The sequence below is a fragment of the Oncorhynchus masou genome, chromosome 1 (genome assembly GCF_036934945.1).
Source record: "Oncorhynchus masou masou isolate Uvic2021 chromosome 1, UVic_Omas_1.1, whole genome shotgun sequence".
NCBI classification, from domain to species: Eukaryota; Metazoa; Chordata; class Actinopteri; order Salmoniformes; family Salmonidae; genus Oncorhynchus; species Oncorhynchus masou.
Window position 1 is genome coordinate 33,039,108 of NC_088212.1, and position 20,282 is coordinate 33,059,389.

At 42.8% G+C, this 20,282-nt stretch overlaps 1 protein-coding gene across 1 annotated transcript; it reads right to left on the reverse strand.

The window, feature by feature from the left end:
- Window positions 1-12,540: 12,540 nt before the first annotated feature.
- Window positions 12,541-18,143, reverse strand: LOC135551745 (transmembrane protein 119-like). The gene is made up of 2 exons (XM_064982988.1): window positions 17,768-18,143; window positions 12,541-14,443 (listed from the first exon to the last, which is right to left on the reverse strand). The coding sequence occupies exon 2, from the start codon at window positions 14,426-14,428 to the stop codon at window positions 13,652-13,654; it is 777 nt and encodes a 258-aa protein (XP_064839060.1). The 5' UTR covers window positions 14,429-14,443; window positions 17,768-18,143; the 3' UTR covers window positions 12,541-13,651.
- Window positions 18,144-20,282: the final 2,139 nt, after the last annotated feature.

Sequence of the window (20,282 nt, forward strand, 5' to 3'; positions counted from 1 at the left end):
CATTATTCATTTCTGTTAGTCACATGTCTGTGGAACTTTTTCAGTTTACGTCTCAGTTGTTGAATCTTATGTTCATACACATATTTACACATGTTAAGTTTGCTGAAAATAAGCGCAGTTGACAGTGAGAACGTTTCTTTTTTTGCTGAGTTAACTTAAAAATTGACCAATAGAAGTAATGACTCCAGTACATAGGCAGGAGGGCTCCAAAACAGTCAATGATGGTAATGCACCATAACGTTTAATCCCAACGGCATATAAACCCCACAGAAGTTCATGCAGGAACCAATGGGATGCTCGAGGGGGGGAGGTTCCTGCAGAGGCAGGAATGCACGAACACGGTGAATTGCGGGCTGCAGTTGTTCACTGTTGTCCAAGGGAGAGCCTGGCAAGTGAACACACCCCCAGATTCTATGCAAAATTCAAAACGTCATGTAATCTGGTACCTTTCCAAAATATCAGACTGTTACCATGACCGAAGTCACCCTTAAGAAGACACAAACCAGAATGTTGAATGAAATTATATTTACACTTTACCAGTTGTAGGCCTACAATGCTGTTGGTCCTTTTGGTGGTAGGATGTGGAGACAGGGTTTCCACAGGAAGGTGTTGTTTACCCTACTTTTTAGGGCGCTGGTAGGTTCTGTCTCTTATATTTTAGATCTCTTGATGCATTGCACGTGATGCACAATATGTAAATAATAACCAAATATGTGGACCGAAGCACATTTATGGGAAGTGGTCCACTATTTGTGCGAATTGCATCAGTATTGAAAATAAAAAATCGTAAATAGAAACGATATACAGACCAGTGTACTGAAGGTCGGGTTGATAACACTTCTCTGTGGATATTTTGTATCAGATTAGATCCGACATAGGGACAAAATTGGCGGACAAAATGTCAAGTAAATTGAAATTAAGTTTGTTCAACATTCTGACTTTTAATGGGACTGTTCGGAAATGCTGAGCCTGCATGTTAGAGGCGTGTGTAAGTATTTCAATCTCTGATTCTAAAATAGGCTATCTGGTATCGAGCTACATGGCAAGAAGACGACAACCAAATAACAATTGTATTTTATTTGGACAAAAATGGCTATAACCACTATCTATTGCATTTGCTAAAATTCTTCTTGAAAAGAGCCGACACTGAATCTCCCCGCAATTAAATAAAGCCAGGATTACGGTAGGCAATTAAGCAATTTTAATGGCCGATGTCATGATGAGCTTTCACCAAGATTGGGGTTTGAGGAAAATATAGTATGTATCCCTGTGCATTCTGTGCAATGGGAAGCACATAAGAAGTAGCCTATTGCACTGTTATGCAGTTCATCACCGATATCATGCGAGTAAATTCATCATTGTGGGATTTTTATATCTATTTGTTCATATATGCTCTGAAATTATTGGGTGCGTTCCTCTGCCCAGGCGTTGCTGATGCATATCAGATCTTATAATGCCTGGATAGGTATTGCTGACTTAAAGAAAATTCCACTCAAAAACTACATTTTGGTATTTGTTTCATTAGTCCACTGTTGATACAGTCCCAAAATGTTTTGCATGTCAGCAAATCAGTTTAAGATATATAACTTTAAAAATACAGAAAGTCTCACACTGATGCATTACGCCGCATGCAACGTGACTACTACAGAGTCAGCAACAGCAGGCAAAGAAAAGTAAAACAAATGTTTAGGAATAAGAGATTTGTCACCAACTACCATTCCGAAATGGTGACGCTCTAAACATGTTCAAATTTCTATAGGAACTCAACCATTTTAGAAGTGCAGGGCTTGTGCCTTTATTTTTTCGTCTTACAGGAATGCTATACATACACTGCATTCGGAAAGTATTCAGATCCTTTGACTTTTCCCCCAAAAAAATTACGTTACAGCCTTATTCTAAAATGGATTAAATTGTTTTTTTCCCTTCATCAATCTACACATAATACTCTATAATGACAAAGCAAAAGCAGGTTTAGACATTTTTGCAAATATATTACAAATAAAAAACTATCACATTTACATTAGTATTCAGACCCTTTACTCAGTACTTTGCTGAACCTTTGGCTGTGATTTCAGCCTTGTGTCTTCTTGGGTATGACGCTACAAGCTTGGCACACCTGTATTTGGGGAGTTTCTCCCATTTATTCTCTGCAGATCCTCTCAAGCTCTGTCAGGTTGGATGGGCAGCGTCTCTGCACAGCTATTTTTAGGTCTTTCCAGAGTAGAGGTCGACCGATTAATGCAAGTTTTCATAACAATCGGTAATCAGCCTTCTTGGACCCCGATTATGGCCGATTACATTGCAGTCCATAAGGAAACTGCATGGCAGGCTGATCACCTGTTACGCGAGTGCAGCGTCAAAAGGACCTTGTGGCTGCAATGAGCCAAGGTAAATTGCTAGCTAGCATTAAACTTATCTTATAAAAAACAATCAATCTTCACATAATCACTAGTTAACCTAGTAATATCATCAACCATGTGTAGTTAACTGGCTTGTCCTGCGTTGCATATAATCAATGCGGTGCCTGTTAATTTATCATTGGATCACAGCCTAATTCCACTTCGCCAAACGGGTGAGGATTTAACAAAAGCGCATTCGTGAAAAAAGTACATTCGTTGCACAAATGTACCTAACCATAAAAATCTATGCCTTTCTTAAAATCAATACACATAAGTATATTTTTTAAACCTGCATATTTAGTTAAAATAAATGCATGTTAGCAGGCAATATTAACTCTGAAAATTGTGTCACTTCTCTTGCTTTCAGTGCAAGCAATGTCAGGGTATATGCAACAGTTTGGGCCGCCTGGCTCGTTGCGAACTGTGTTTCTTCCTAACAAAGACCATCATTAATTTGCCAGAATTTTACATAATTATGACATAACATTGAAGGTTGTGCAATGTAACAGCAATATTTAGACTTAGGGTTGCCACCCGTTCGACAAAATACGTAATGGTTCCGTATTTCACTGAAAGAATAAACGTTTTGTTTTCTAAATTATAGTTTCCGGATTTGACCATATTAATGACCAAATGGCTCATATTTCTGTGTGTTTATTATAATTAAGTCTATGATTTGGTATTTGATAGAGCAGTATGACTGAGCGATGGTAGGTAGCAGCAGGCTCGTAAGCATTCATTCAAACAGCACTGTTCTGCGTTTGCGAGCAGCTCTTAATGCTTGATGCACTGTTTAGGACTTCAAGCCCATCAACCCCTGAGATTAGGCTGGCAATACTATAGTGCCTATAAGAACATCCAATAGTCAAAGGTATATGAAATACAAATGGTATAGGAAGAAATAGTCGACGTGTCATAATTCCTATAATAACTACAACCTAAAACTTCTTAACTGGGAATACTGAACAACTGGGAATATTGAACCACCAGCTTTCACATGTTCTCGTGTTCTGAGCAAGGAACTTAAACGGTAGCTTTTTTACATGGCACATATTGCACTTTTACTTTCTTCTCCAACGCTGTGTTTTTACATTATTTAAACCAAATTGAACAGGTTTCATTATTTATTTGAGACTAAATAGATTTTATTTATGTATTATATTAAGTTAAAATAAGTGTTCATTGTTCATTCAGTATCGTTGTAATTGTCATTATTATAAATATATATAAAAATTGTCCGATTAATCGGTATCGGCTTTTTTCTGGTCCTCCCGTAATCGGTATCGGTATCAGCATTGAAAAATCATAATCGGTCGACCTCTACTCCAGAGATGTTTGACTGGATTCAAGTCCAGGCTCTGCCTGGGCTTCTCAAGGATATTCAGAGACTTGTCCCCAAGCTACACCTGTGTTGTCTTGGCTGTGTGCTTAGTCGTCCTGTTGGAAAGTGAACCTTCACCCCCTGTCTCAGGTCCTGACTGCTCTGGAGCAGATCTCTCTGTACTTTGCTTCGTTCAACTTTCGTCTCCCAGTCCCCACAGCATAATGCTGCCACCACCATGCTTCCCTGTAGGGATGGTGCCAGGTTTCTTCCAGACGTGACGCATGGCATTCAGGCCAAAGAGTTCAATCTTGGTTTCATCAGACCACAGAATATTTTTTTTCTTATGGTGTGAGAGTCTTTAGGTGCCTTTTGGCAAACTCCAAGCGGGCTGTCATGCCTTTTACTGAGGAGTGGCTTCCGTCTGGCCACTCCACCATAAAGGCCTGATTGGTGGAGTGCTGCAGAGATGGTTGTCCTGTTGGATGGTTCTCCCATCTCCACAGAGGAACTCTGGAGCTATGTCAGAGTGACCCTCGGGTTCTTGGTCACCTCCCTGACCAAGGCCCTTTCCCCCAATTGCTCAGTTTGGCCGGGCGGCCAGCTCTAGGAAGAGTCTCGGTGGTTCCAAACCTCTTCCATTTAAGAATGATGGAGGTCTCTGTGTTCTTGGGGCCCTTCAATGCTGCATAATTGTTTTTAGTACCATTCCCCAGATCTGTGCCTCGACATAATCTTGTCCCAGAGCCCTACGGATAATTCCTTCGACCTCATGGCTTGGTTTTTGCTCTGACATGCACTGTTAACTTATAAACCTTATAAAGACAGGTGTGTGCCTTTCCAAATCATGTCCAATCAATTGAATTTACCACAGGTGGACTCCAATTAAGTTGTAGAAACGTTTCAAGGATGATCAATGGAAACAGGATGCACCTAAGCTCAATTTTCAGTCTCAAAGCAAAGGGTCTGAATACTTAAATAAGGTATTTGTTTTATTATATTTAATACATTTGCCAAAAATGTCTAATCATTATGGTGTGTAGATTGGGAAAAAAAATGTACATCCATTTTAGAATAAGGCTGTAAAGTAACAAAATGTAGAAACAGTGAAGGGGTCCGAATACTTTCCGAATGCACTGTACCTAGGTGATGTGTGCCCTTGATAAAACAGCAGATCAGGGGGTACTTCCCCACTGTATTGTTGAAGCCTATATATGGCAGGCAGAGATGGCAGCTAAATGCACCTATATAGTGGAAAAAAGCTTTTCACTTGTCGAAAAGGTCCAGCAGAAAGCAAAGTACCTCTGGAACGAAGCAAAGAAAGGGTATTATGTGTTTCTGATTGCACCGGGTTGCAAATACACACCTCTTATTGTTGTATAGTGAGTGTGTGGCTGGAGCTTTAGCATTCTGAATAGTCTCCACATCTTTCAGCGGTAGGCCTGTCTCATTAAGATTTATCCTCTCATTGGCCGGCCCCAAAAGACCACCATGTCCGGACAAGGGATGAAAAATCTCTCAGTTCGCATGGGTCAGCAGATCCCTGAGTAACAGTAGTTGCCAGGGCGTATTCATAAACCTGCAATTATAGGCGTGTGGAACACAATTTCTCCTTAGAGCAATTTTATTAGACGGAGTATACCCTTGTTGTACTGCTCCTGCACCCAAATTACCCGGCTGATGACAGTTAGGCTCTCTCACAGTAGCAGAGGAACAGAGCAGAATATCAGTTACGGCGGCATAACCCTTGGAAGCACACACAAGATGGTGGCTATGGGACTATCGAAACACGTCATATTGGTATCCATGTAGAGGACGGCAGGACAAGGAGACAAACCAGGGACGCTGGTTGTGAGAAACACCACTAAGCATGGGGCCCAACAGTGGCTTTCGCTAAAACTTAGCGTAACAGGTGAAGAGTGCCTGCTGCATCTGACAGTCTTAGAGTCCATCTGTTAGATGAAGGGAGCAAAAACACCCTAGCGGTTGCGGGTTGTTAGTGCAGTCAAAAACCCTCTACCGTAGGATAGAGTGGAATTGACACTACGGGATATTTAACCAAGTGGATGGAGAACTAGTGACCAGCCTGAGAAGGTTATACGAGCCTAGTGGATCTTAGTAGGATAAAACTCTGGCTCGTACCTCCTAGGATGTGCTCCACACTGGAGGTATTCCTCTCCCCCAGGATTCCCTTGTTGCCGTGCTCGTTTTAGGAGTTTGATGTTCTGGGAGGGGGGAAATCCACTCTGTAGAGGGTGAGCCTCAAGACCGTGTGCTTAAATGGTCATTCAAAAAGATGTTTATCATCTCCAGCACCACTCCAACATGTGGACACCTGCTTGTCGAACATCTCATTCCAAAATCATGGGTATTTATATGAAGTTGCCCTTAGCTGCTATAACATCCTCCACTATTCTGGGAAGGCTTTCCACTAGGTGTTGGAACATTGCTGCGGGGACTTGCTTCCATTCAGCCACAAGAGCTTAGTTTAGGCTTGGCTCGCAGTCGGCATTCCAATTCATCCCAAAGATTTTCTATGGGGTTGAGGTCAGGGCTATGTGCAGGCCAGTCAATTTCTTCCACACTGATCTCGACAAACAATTTTTGTATGGACCTCAGCATTCCCGTTCTGTGAGCTTGTGTGGCCGACCACTTTACGACTGAGCCGAATCCACTAATTTGAATGGGTGTCCAAGTTGATGCTGAGGAGAGTAGAGGATCTTAATCGAATCCGTGAGGAAGATGAAAGAAGTGAAGATATGAGCGGACTATGGCCCATTATATGGGAAGTGGAGTAGTCCACTTTTGGCCATTGCCCCTGTCTGTCTATGGCAGACGTTGTGTGATTGGATCTTCCTAGACTCTACCCCCTACCAGGCATTACCCATAGTGAGAGACCAAACAAGTAATTGAAATAGAACCACATCATGGTTGTGATCCTCTGCCCATGTGTTGCTGATGCATGCCAGATCTTCCACGCCTGAGATTCCAAGCCGAACATTTTTGAGTTTCCGAGTTCCAAGTTGACTTGAACGCGGCAATATGCCCAATAGGCTACTTCAAACCATAATAATAATACCCTATGAAAGTGACACATTCCTACGTCATACTTCTGGGTCGTGTCCCATCATCTCTTGACTTGGCTTCAAGATTATGGCCACATTCACCTGCTCAGACGTGGCATGCATCAAACTAAAAGCTCTGAAGGCGCAACGGTTTGAGTGTGGAAAGAACTGCAACGCTGCTGGGTTCTTGCTCAACAGTTTCCCGTGTTTGTCAAGAATGGTCCACCACCCAAAGGACATCCAGCCAACTTGACACATCTGTGGGAAGCATTGGAGTCAACATGGGCCAGTATCTCTGTGGAACTCTTCTGACATATTGCAGTCCCTCCCCCGACGAAATGAGGCTGTTCAAAGGGCGTGCAACTCAATACTAGGAAGGTATTCCTAATGTTTTGTACACTCATTGTATATCTCAAATACAACTGCTGGTGAGTTTGTACTGTTTTATGTTTTTGCGGCAGATGTTTAAGATTGATGTGTTTGTTGGTAGTTTAATAGGCCTATGAATAGCGATTCTCGAATGATACTCCTAAATGTTGAACCAGATGGAATCAATCATTCATATTTTGTTTTTTCAACTGCCAACAAAGGCATTTTAAATCTAATCAATTAATAGATGAGAAGTGGACATTTATCAAATTATTTATTTCATTATGTTAATTGTATCTTTGGCATTCAAGTTTTTTGTTTAGTTGGCTCGCTGGTTGTATAGAGACAGGATCATGGTCCCTGTGGGAAGTTACACACAACTAGACAACTGAGGTACAGTTACATTTTAGCAATTGCACTGCAGATAATAGTGCCATTGAACAAATTGAATACAAATATAAATACTGGTATATGTTAGTGTATGTATGTGTATGTTCTTCTTCGTCCATCAGGAGGAAAAGTTGTCTATACTGTTGATATTTTGAAAATCCCTTACAGTAAGTATTTAGCGATGCACGAGCCTCGGCTTGTGCGAGTCGGAATGGCTCATAGGAGCAGGAGCCTATGAGGTAGGTTGATGTACAAGTACACCCCCCGGACAGGACGCTAGTCTATCGCAGGGCCTTAGCATTAAATCTATCTCCTTAATGCTGAGTGTCAAGCAGAGATGCACCAATCCCATTACAATCTTTGGTATGACTTGGCTGGGAATTGAACTCCCAACCTTCCAGTCTCAGGACAGACACTGAAACCTAAAGGCCATTGAGTTGTGTGTTACAGTACCAGTTAAAATAATCTGATAAACAAAAGGTTTTTAATATATTTTGCTCTCATGATTGCTGAGGTGGGGCCACGCTTTGGTAATGGGCAAGTATATTTTTCAGGACTAGCAGCACTGCTGGCATGAGGAGACACACCAGCACACACAACACAGCCAACAGGCCTATGACTGATGAGGAGCCCTGCAGAGTGAGGGTTCTGGGAGTGGGTGAAGGTGAAGGTGAGGAGCCACCCTGGTTTGTGAAACTTTTTGACTCTACAGCGCTTGAGTTACCAGGGGAGTATTGGCCTGTAACAACCTGGGCTCCTTAATGGGTAAAAAAGTGGTATAAGGCTCCTTGAGTGGGGCTACAGATGGTGTTGAATTCAGAAAAAAAGCACTCTTCATAGCTTAGGTCCTCTAATATGTATTGGTCAGAGAGAAAGCGAGATTGAGGGGCATCTTTGTGAAGGTATGGTGGTTGAATGAGGCTCTTTACATTGAAGATTCCCTTCGACGCTTGCTTTCATGAACCAGAGAGACTTACAAAATCCCTGGTTTTGATGTATGAGTATAGGGAGTGATGTATGAGTATAGGTATAACCGATGTGAAATGGCTAGCTAGTTAGCGGGGTGTGCGCTAATAGCGTTTCAATCAATGACGTCACTCGCTCTGAGATCTTGAAGTAGTTGTTCCCCTTGTGCTGCAAGGACCGCGTCTGTTGTCGATGTGTGCAGAGGGTCCCTGGTTCGGGGCGAGGAGAGGAGAGGGACGGAAGCTATACTGTTACATGGGCAGTGTGGTTTCCACTGTGTAGGTATCCAGCTCTGTCTCTGGCTTTGTGGTGAAGCTGAGGTGAGAAACTTTCTCATTAGGCTTCAGGACCCATGGACAGATAGACATGACAGATAAGGTGAGGAGCATGCAATGTGTGAGATGTGCTGGCTCAGCATACATCAGGTCAGTGGCCATCTTTAGCCTTCCATTAAGTAGCCACCGGTACAGGATGTCACACTCATCCTGTGGTTGAGGCGGAGCTCCTGCAGCCCAGAGAGGGCCCAGCGTAGGTGGTCCACAATACAGAGCTGGTTCCAGGCCACAGAGACGACAGATGTGGTGAGAGAGATGGAGATGGGCAGGGACATCAGGCCCAGGGAATCAAAGAAGACCATCAGCCCTGGGCGAGGACAGCACCAGCCCTCGGGGCAGGGGTGGGTGTCACAAGGCAGGCCAGGGGAGACGCACACAGCAGTAGGAGACCATAGAGGCGCCACGGCATGGCTCAATAGGAGGAGTGGGGGAAGAGAAGGAGAGGGAGGAAAAAGGACAAGGCAACGTGGAGACAAGCACCAGCTGCAATCTACATACTAATGGCTAAATCATTTGGATAAAAACTACAGCAGCATGCACTGCATTTAATAACAAAGACAACTGTGTGTGTTACTGAGACATAGCCTAAGGCAATTTCAGAGGCAGATATAATTTGGATGGATATAATTATAAGGAAGGGGAGTCACAGATTATTCCGAGCTGACATTCCAGTCATATGAAGCTTGGATTTAAAAAAAGATAAGACCGTGTTGATATAGTAAAAGTAAAATAAGGTTATGGTAAAAGAGAATCTGATTTAAACAAAAGCAAAATAAAGAACATGCGCTATTGTCACATTTGTCAGTGTGACCATCGTCATTGTAAATCTCTAAGAAATAGTCTTAAATTCAGATACACAAAATCAAATCAAATGTATTTATATAGCCCTTCATACATCAGCTGATATCTCAAAGCGCTGTACAGAAACCCAGCCTAAAACCCCAAACAGCAAGCAATGCAGGTGTAGAAGCACGGTGGCTAGGAACACCTCCCTAGAAAGGCCAAAACCTAGGAAGAAACCTAGAGAGGAACTATGTGGGGTGGCCAGTCCTCTTCTGGCTGTGCCGGGTAGATATTATAACAGAACATGGCCAAGATGTTCAAATGTTCATAAATGACCAGCATGGTCAAATAATAATAATCACAGGCAGAAAGTTAAAACTGGACCAGCAGCACAGCCAGGTGGACTGGGGAAAGCAAGGAGTCATCATGCCCGGTAGTCCTGAGGCATGGTCCAAGGGCTCAGGTCCTCCGAGAGAGAGAAAGAAAGAGAGAATTAGAGAGAGCATACTTAAATTCACACAGGACACCGAATAGGACAGGAGAAGTACTCCAGATATAACAAACTGACCCTAGCCCCCCAACACAAACTACTGCAGCCTAAATACTGGAGGCTGAGACAGGAGGGGTCAGGAGACACTGTGGCCCCATCCAATAACACCCCCGGACAGGGCCAAACCTGTACACAACCTGTAACTACTACCGTACTCAAACCATTGTGTACCATTCTTCCAGGGCTCTGTTTCATCCGCTCTTCCCAATAAGTTGGCCAGCCAAGACGTCTATGGTCGATCCATTGTGTGACTGGCTCTCCAGAAACCACCGTCGTTGAGAATTTCAAGCAGCCGCCAATCAAAGTTTGACGATGCCTTTAAGATGCTCTATTACCTGTTTTTGTTATCCTCTTCATCCTCCAAAATGTATTAATTTTCAAGGGCAGAGAAACAACACTGAAGTCTCATAACATAAGAGAGGTAGAACCATGAAAATAGAAACACAGCAATTGTCTCTTTCAGGAGCAGACCTCCCTCAGGTAGCGTCCCCTTTACAACTAACATCCAGGTCATAGGACATCCTCCAACGTCCTGCCACTCTGAGAAGCTGCACTAAATGAAGCCTCGCCAGACCGAGACGCGGCTGTGTGCCTTCCGTTCTCCCGGTAGAAAGAGTGAGAGTGCAGGAGTAGTATATTGCAGAATTATTTAGCACCTTGTTGAAAAAGAAGGAATCTGACCCTGGTGCGAGGCTCCCTCGGGGCTCATATTTCAGGCTCTACAAGGTGTGCATTTGCTTTTGGGCTGCCTTCATCTTTGATGTTCGGTAAAATGGCTCTGAATAACTGGATCAAACTTCCATTTTTCACTTTGAAAACAAATTGGTATTTGTCAATCATTCACCCGCTTTCTGTGGTAGGATATTTTATGATCATTAAATCACAAACGTTTAAGATGGTAATCGATTCTTTCTCTGTTTTAACTATGTTCTGTTCAAATAAAGATGGAAATCGATGTTTTAACTATGTTCTGTCTGGCAATGTAAACAGCCAGTGCTTACAATACTGAAAACATTCACAGGGGGGCAGAATTTGCCTAACTTTAAGAATCCCTGGCACAAAATCATATACAGTAGAAGTGATTTGACATGATATGAGCTTGTGTGTACAAATCAGTGTCTTGTATTCAAATACACTCATGTTCCATTTCAATGCAAAGTATATGTTGTTGGATTGACAGCTGTTGAAATATTGATTGAATCTTGTAAGGAAGCTAGGGGGCAAGAGATCGAGGCTCTGGTCCCTTTCACTGGCTTTGTGTTTGGGCATGACATTACATGGTGGTGCCAGCCTCCTTGAACTGGCAAATCACCAATGTGGATATGCAGGTGACACTATGGACACATTTCCCATGTAATGTGTGAGTGGACAGAGTATTTCAAAGTTTGTTGCTGAAATATTTAGAGTATATATAATATCAACATACAACTGTAGGCACATCTGTCAATGCAGACAAAGTACATGCAGTGATGTGCAGGTCACTATCATTGTCCTTTTTCTTTTTGAAATTTGAGAACAGACATAAACCAGACAGCTTTTCTTCCAACATATTCTTGGGTAGAAATAAATGAAAATGAGGAGCTCCAAAGTTGTTTTTAATGTACATGCAGTATGCCTCATCCCTTTCTTCCAAGGCTGTTTTTACACACCCTGTGACCAAACTTGCCAATACTACCATTGAGATGGCCAAACTCCATATGGCAATTTATCATTAACAATATATACGCAAAATATTTTACTTTAATTCATAGAAAATCAGTAAATTGAAATAAATAAATTAGTCCTTAATCTACAGATTTCACATGACTGGGCAGGGGTACAGCCATGGGTGGGCCTTGGAGGGCACACACTGAGGAGCCAGGCCCAGCCAATCAGAATGAGTTTTTCCCCACAAAAGGGCAGAAATACTTCTCAGTTCAGACAGAAATACTCCTCAGCTCCCCCTCAACCTCCCCTCAGATGATTCCCAGGTGAAGAAGCTGGATGTGGATTTCCTGGGCTGCCGTGGTTACATGTAGTCTGCGGTTGTGAGGCCAGTTGAATGTATTGCCAAATTCTCTAAAACAAGGTTGGAGGTAGCTTATGGTAGAGAAATTAACATTATCTGGCAACAGCTCTGGTGGACATTCCTGCAGTCAGCATGCCAATTTCACGCTCCCTCAAAACTTGAGACATCTGTGGCATTGTATTGTGACAAAACTGCACATTTTCTTCCCAGCACAAGGTGCACCTGTGTAAAGATTCTTGATATGCCACACCTGTCAGGTGGTTGGATTAGCTTGGCAAAAGAGAAACGCTCACTAACAGGGATGTGAAAAATGTGTGTACAATACATGAGAGAAATAAGCTTTTGGTGCGTATGGAAAATTTCAGGGATTTTTTATTTCAGCTCATGAAACATGGGACCAACACTTTAGAGGTTGCGTTTAGATTTTTGTTCTGTGTATGTTTTTGAAACACTTAATGAACATGGTGAAATCTCACTGCCTGTCTTACACTTACAATTTCCAAAAAAACATATATCAACAAAATCTCCATTGAAGCTGGACAAAAATAAAATAAGATCCATTACGCAAACAAAATGACCATAATGTACAGCAGAACTGAGCGTCACTGTAAAACAATCCTTAAAGGGACTCAGGAGAATTTGGGGATTTTAATTTACTTGAGTAATGTAAGTCCATTTTTAATAAAAACTTGCACTGACCTTTGTAACCACATACTCGCACCTGCAAATCACAGTTATTTTGATGTTCGGAAAAAATAGATAATGTAATACAAAAAAAGCAGCTCTACCATCTATCCATATAGCATGAGAAAATTCTCTTCAATATTAATCCACAAAGCACCCATATGACATGTATATAATTGTAACATTTCTAATGAAGTAAGAGAAAAAAAGAAGTCCATTGCTAAAAGAAAATACATTTTCTCACATCATTTACTGTGTTGAAATCAACTGGCCAGGTTATCGCCATAGAGTTAGCAAACAGAAATAAGCTTGGCTTTCTCTCGTTCACAGAAGATAACTTTCTTTTTTTCTGTGTGATCTGCATCTTTTTAGTTAAGCTTAACTGAGCAGTACAATTTCCCAACAGTAATAACATGAAAACATCCTAAACACACTGTCTTGGTATATGTTTTGACATGTCGCTTTGAAAGCTATCAATTGATGAACAAATCTCATTTCACAAGGACTGTTTTCTACAACAAGGAAAGTATAGGAGGAATAATTTATCAGATATATCAAAAGGACAGTCAGGGCTGAAATTCCTTATGTTTTTAAGGCCTGATAGTATGCTCTTTAGACCTAATTGTACAGTATCTGTATGCTAAAAGGTATCCACAAGGTCAGATTCCACATACAAGTGGCACACAGCAGCGGACGTACCCAGGGAGTTCCCTCCGCACAAGAAAAAGGTTCCTCTCTCCTTTTTTTTGCTAGTTTACATGGTTGGAGCCCCAACCTATACTTAGTGGTTGGCCTTCCTCAGGTGGCAGGTGCAGACCATAGGCTGGCTGGTGCTGGAGCTGGAGCATTGCTGCACGTCCTCAGCCTTCTGCCCTTTGTGCTTAGGCTCCACTCTCCGCGTCTCCTTCTCCTCTACATCGTTCACTTTCTGGACCTCCTTCGGTTTGGGCTCCTTGCCCACCTTTTCCCCCACCAGTGCAGCAGAAGGGGTGCGCAGATTCTTGGAGGTTCCCTGGATCTGGACCCTCCTGGCTGAGTCAGGCCCGCCGCACACCCTACTCTGGACCTCACTGGAGGATTTGACTCCTTCCGCCGTGTGGTCCATATACTTGCTGGGTGAGTTGGCCGGAGGTTTGTAGGCCTCCAACTTGCGCTTTTGGCTCATGGTAGCGGCACAGCAGATGATGAAGATCATGACAATGAGGAGGGAGGTGACCACGATGATGATCAGCATATTATCCTGGAGGAAGTCCACCACCCGGGTGACCATAAAGTCCTTGAGGCGGATCATGGTGGTGGTGATGGTGTTGGTGATGGTGCTGACCAGGGTGGGGGCTAGGGTAGTGGTGGGGGAGACATCGACGGTGGGGGACACATCGACGGTGGGGGACACAGGGTGGTGGGGGCTATCAACTGGGAATATAAGATCCGTCTCCCCTACGTCACCACTGCCATCCATGGAAATGCTGTAGACCATTGGCACATGCCTGGCACAGCCATGGCCCCAGAGCATAACCAGACTCACACATGACAGGTGAAGAATCAAGTGGTGCCTCATCTTTCCTTCAGAATCCTGTAAAGACAAGAGGGAGACTTTCAAAAGAACATTTATTAAAATTGCAGATGGTTTAGAAATGTTGTGATGTCAAATGAATGAATATTTGGGCTGATTTAAAGATAGGCTTTCATTTTCTGCCTCTGTATTACAGCAGCTACTGTAGGCCTACAACACAACTCCTTTCCTCTCAACTAAGAATGCAGTGGCAGTTGGGTTTCTAGTATTAGTATGAAGAAACATTCATCAAAGGGTCTGATACAGTGTGATGAGGGAATCTGTGTCATAACAAAGAACAAAGTAGAAACAGCCCTGGTGTTGCAGATTTTCCCAATGACCAGATTAATCTTTTTTATTTCACCTTTATTTATCCAGGTCAGCCAGCTGAGAAGTTTTCATTTACAACAAGTTCTCATTTACAACTGCGACCTGGCCAAGATAAAGCAAAGCAGTACGACACAAACACAGAGTTACACAAACAAACGTACAGTCAATAACACAATAGAAAAAAATCCATATACAGTGTGTGCGAGTGTAGTAAGATTAGGGAGGTAAGGCAATAAATAGGTTATAGTGGTGAAATAATTACAATTTAGCATTAACACTGGAGTGAGATGTGCAGAAGATGATGTGCAAGTAGAGATACTGGGGTGCAAAGGAGCAAAAAAATAACAATATGGGGATAAGGTAGTTGGGTGGGCTATTTACAGATGGGCTGTGTACAAGTGCTATGATCTGTAAGCTGCTCTGACAGCTGATGCTTAAAGCTAGTGAGGGAGATATGAGTCTCCAGCTTCAGTGATTTTGCAGTTAATTCCAGACATTGGCAGCAGAGAACTGGAAGGAAAGGCAGCCAATGGAGGATTTGGCTTTGGGGTTGACCAATGAAATGTACCTGCTGGAGAGCGTGCTACGGGTGGGTGTTGCTATGGTGACCAGTGAGCTGAGATAAGGCGGGGCTTTACCTAGCAAAGACTTATAGCTGACCTGGAGCCAGTGTGTTTGGCGATGAATATGAAGCGAGGGCCAGCCAACGAGAGCATACAGGTCGCAGTGGTGGGTAGTATATGGGGCTTTGTTGACAAAACGGATGGCACTGTGATAGACTACATCCAATTTGCTGAGTAGAGTGTTGGAGGCTATGGATGGTCAGTTTCACGAGGGTATGTTTGTCAGCATAAGTGAAGGAGGCTTTGTTGCGAAATAGTTAGCTGATTTTAGATGCCTAATGCGAGTCTGGAAGGAGAGTTTACAGTCTAACCAGACACCTAGGTAGTTGTCCACATACTCTAAGTCAGAACCGTCCAGAGTAGTGATGCTAGACGGGCAGGCAGGTGCGGGCAGCGATCGGTTGAGGATCATGCATTTAGTTTTACTTGAGTTTAAGAGCAGTTGGAGGCCACGGAAGGAGAGTTGTACGGCATTGAAACTCGTCTGGCGGTTTGTTAACACAGTGTCCAAAGAAGGGCCAGAAGTATACAGAATGGTGTCGTCTGCGTAGAGGTGGATCAGAGAATCACCAGCAGCAAAAGCGGAATCTAAGTTTAATCACTACAGAACATCCACAATATTTCTCCCATTTCACATCTTGTATTACATCTATTTTAACTGTCTGTAGTCATTACTTGGGGTGGAGTCCGACAGTTTGAGGTTTTAATTTGCATAGAGAAGGGAGGCCCACCCATCCACCACACCAAAGAGGGGAGGAAGCTATATATGCCACAGGGAGCAGGGAGGCGTGGGAGACTTGTGACTGTGGCCTCTATATTTACACTGGGCTGCAGCAGGCTAACGACAGGTTACGGGCAAGGATCTGATGGGTTATTTCTGCTCATATGGAAGCCTGCATTCAGCCTGCCTGTGGAACGGGTGGACTTACAGTATGCTCTACAGACAAAGAATCAAAGTGTCTAGAGCATCTAATGCAGTTCAAATTCAGTCTGAACATCACCTCGCAGTCCAAGCTCTCTCTAAATGTAAAGTCTTTCTGCCTCTCTCTTTCGCTCTGGTGAAATTCTAATAAGAATATTTAGAGACTTAAATCAACGATTGAAGTGTTTAAAAAGGCATAGAACGGAGCTGAACTCAAGTCTGTAACCGGGCACCTTCACTGTGTCTGGAAATACATGTAGTGTAATTACTACTCACTCATGAGGATGACTGGCTTCTAATCAGCCGCTTGTTACAATCAACCTCTGCTCCCTTACTCCTTCCTGTAAATGCTGTGCCCATGTGACTGTGTGGTCATGAACATGCATGTACTGTAAACCACAGTCATACTAAAATGGATGGTTATCTTGATCTCCCCACCCATGCATGTGCAGTCAGGGTGGCTACAGAGCCACATGCACTCTGACTGGACCATGGTATTAACCAGCCATAATTACATCTTCAGGAATATAATCACTGTAAGGCCCTCCACTGAAAGACCATCTAAAGAGAATCATCTTGAATTCCTCTCTCCATCTTCACCTACAAGCTACAAGAACCACAAATAAAACAACTGTATTGGTCATGTACACAGTAGGTATAAAAGGTGCAGCGAGTTAAATGCTTTTGTGCCAGTTCCATCAACATTGCAGTACAATAATCAATATCAATAATACGAGTCAAATACAAAATAACAAGTAATAGAAGAGGTAGTGTTGTAGTAATAGCCTTTTATGTAAACAATATGATATACAGTATAGATACAATAGCATAATAGATACTGAATGTGCTGTGTCAAAAGTGGGCAGTATCTTGGTCACGCAGTTGAATACATAGTATATAATAGAACAGCAGAGTTGACTGTGTGCGCTTGTATGTAAGGGTTGGATGTATATATAATCTCTAAGGTGCAGTTGTCTCCGCGTGCTAATAGTCACTACGGTGCAGGTCTGTGCCAGGAGACCGCTAGGGTTACCAATCACTTGTGTGATTGTGACTTTCCCCCCTGTAATTATTAAGACCAGCTCTCTGTAACATGCCCCATAACATCTCGTTAAAGGTTCTATTCGCTCCAGGTCTTGACTTCTCGAACTTTGAGATATATATATACTTTGAGATATATATATATATATATATATGAGGGACTTTATGCTTATGTTAACGCTACACTTTTCTCAAAACATTTTTGATGTCTTCCCTTAAAAAATGAAGTCTACAACTGTTAGTAGATGACAAACGAAAAAGGCGATTTCCACAAAAAGAAAACGTCTCCTTCTCTGTCAATCTCTAAACCTTAAATTGACAGGTTTGTCATCACTGTACAGTCTACAGCAATCAAAACAACTTGATTCTTGTTATACATGTTCTAACCATGAATTAAACTGAACAAAAATGTAAAAGGTCAGTACTTACAGATTGTATGTCTGGCTGGTGTCTCCTCTGGACTGAATGGTACTGGGATTCTAACAGCAGAAAAGGGGAGAGGGAGTGCGAGAGAGAGAGAGAGAGCAGAGAAGGAAATTGAGGGAGAAAGAGAGAGCAGAGAAGTTTCCTCCCTTCTCCTATAACTTGAAGTATACTGAAAGTTACTTCTCCAATTGTAAAAAACAAAAGCCTGCTGATTGCAGAAAGATGTCCATCCCTCTACATTTCCATGTTTTCCTGCTACCTCCCCCAAATCCTCCTCTCCTTGCAGAGGGACATTCATGGACGCTCACATACTTTGGTGGATGCTTTGGTCAGTCTAGAGAGGGGGGACAGTTCGGGCTGCCATACTGAATATATTTTCCTTGCCTGCTCCTAAACATTACATATGATGGGAGATATTGATGAGGGGGACTGGGACATCTTTGTCCACTACTAATATATACTTCTAATTATTCACAATCCCTGATTCACTGGTTCATGTGGCAATCCTGAAAGTTGAGCAATGAGGTCAAATACAAAATTCTGCTCTGGTGTTGTAGATGTTAGTGCAGTGCAATATGTGAGGGACTTTATTATCAAAGATGAAAATAAAACACGTCCCCCTTACCTTCACTCATAGTTGAATCAGTATTCTCTAAAATGGAAAATAACACTTATTCTTTGTACATTTTGTAGGTTAGTGGGTATTTTAGTTCTCCACAGGGCGAGTCCCTAGGTTTCTCTACCTCCCACGGAATCCTCTAATTACGTGCTCCAGATTACAGCCCGTCTCCACACGGCCTACAGGACCAGCTCACAGGCAGAGGGCCCTTCTTTCATCATATCACACATACAAATCTAACATATAAACTTTATGGTCTGCTATAAACACATAACTCAGTTCTCACATCCCTGCTGGCGCTGCAGGGCTTTTGTTCTGCCCACGGCTGTTTGGAGCACCTCGTGGTCCCGCCTTGCCATAAGATGATTTGAAATCATAGGTTGAACAACTCAGTTCAGATATTTTTTTCTCCCCCTATTGATTTATTTCCTGAAGGTTTTGTTCAGTAAGTACAGGGAAGGTCAGGTGTACACTTGCTTGGCCATAGTGATAGATTTGTATTTCTCAAGAGTAATGCTGAAAGTTAATGCTTTTTCTGTATGAGAACAAAACATTTGCTATGTAGTTGACAGACTCAAAGCTCTAGTGTGGTATATATTGTGAGTTTGACTAGTGTTACAAGCCTCTGTCAAGGTCTGGGATGGAGCTGTTGAAAGTGAGGTTGTCCCCGTCCTCTGCTGGACATCAGGGTTACGCTGCGTTTGGGACTTCTGGATCTCCCCTGGCCTCAATCAGTAGTACTGGTGGGGACCATTGCACACCATCTCTGTGTTCTGCCCCTGTAGCTGCTGGCCCGTGTCTGTACCTGTTGCCCCTCAGCTTGGTCAGGATGACGGTGCTGACAATGAACAACGTCATTGGTGATCAGGCACTGAGACCTACCAGTCACTGGATGTCCTGCAGGATTTTGACATCCATTCTGTGGAGGAGTTGATGGCAGTGGTAGGGTAGGGGGTTGGATGCAGGGCTGTTGAGATGGGGGTTTGTTTACCGCTCAAAGTGGTGTGGGCGATCTCAGTTTCATGGCCCGTCTCAAAGGTTTCAGTTCTCATTGTTTGCTGGGTTACGGAGACTGTTGTGTTTTCTGGCAGGTCTTTGGTGAGGGCAACAAGGGGCGTTGTTTGATGTGGTAGCTCAGACAGGTTTGGGGTCTATGGGTTGCTACCTCCCTGTAGACATTGAGACAGCCTTGCTTGAGAGAAGCAGCAGTAAAACAAGAGCTGGACATCTCCCAGGCCTTGGGGGAAATATAGTGGAAATCTGTAAAGTGAAACAACAACAGCAAATATTGAGACCGAGTTGAACAACTGTTTCCTTGCACACAGACATTCATCACAAGCACCAAACTTTAAGAGGCATAGATGTGCCCAATTCTAACCATGTTATGAGAATGTGATAAACTTGCTATTCTGTAATATATTGTGATACAGAACACTGCACTGCCAAGCACAATTACCCAGTACTTGCAATATGCATTTGCTTCATATTTAAGCTCATGCGTTGCTCATCAACATTACATCACTTGAGCCTCTGGAAAGACATCCATTTCCTTTACAAAGAATATCAGTGACTGGAATAATCATCTGATACAACCATATGTCAATCTACCCCATCAGTGATGTTGCAATGTTCCCTCAGCATTTCAGACAAAACCAAAGAAATCAATAAGTGGAGACTGTAGTAACTATACTTTTTTTTTTAAACATTGACAAATGTCAAACTGACAAATGAGGAATGGGGGTATGGTTTCATACATAGGTTTCACACAATGAAAGCAATAATCTCCTGATAAAGAATAACAAGTCTGAGAGAAAACACTAAATACCTTGGCATATCTCAGATATTTCTTGTTTGAAGATGGCCAAGTCACGTTTGTTTCTTGCAGTCCTCTGCCTCACC

What these genes read in the sequence shown, in the direction of transcription:
- LOC135551745 (XM_064982988.1), bottom strand. Translation starts at nt 14,428, where the DNA reads ATGAGGCACCACTTGATTCTTCACCTGTCATGTGTGAGTCTGGTTATG.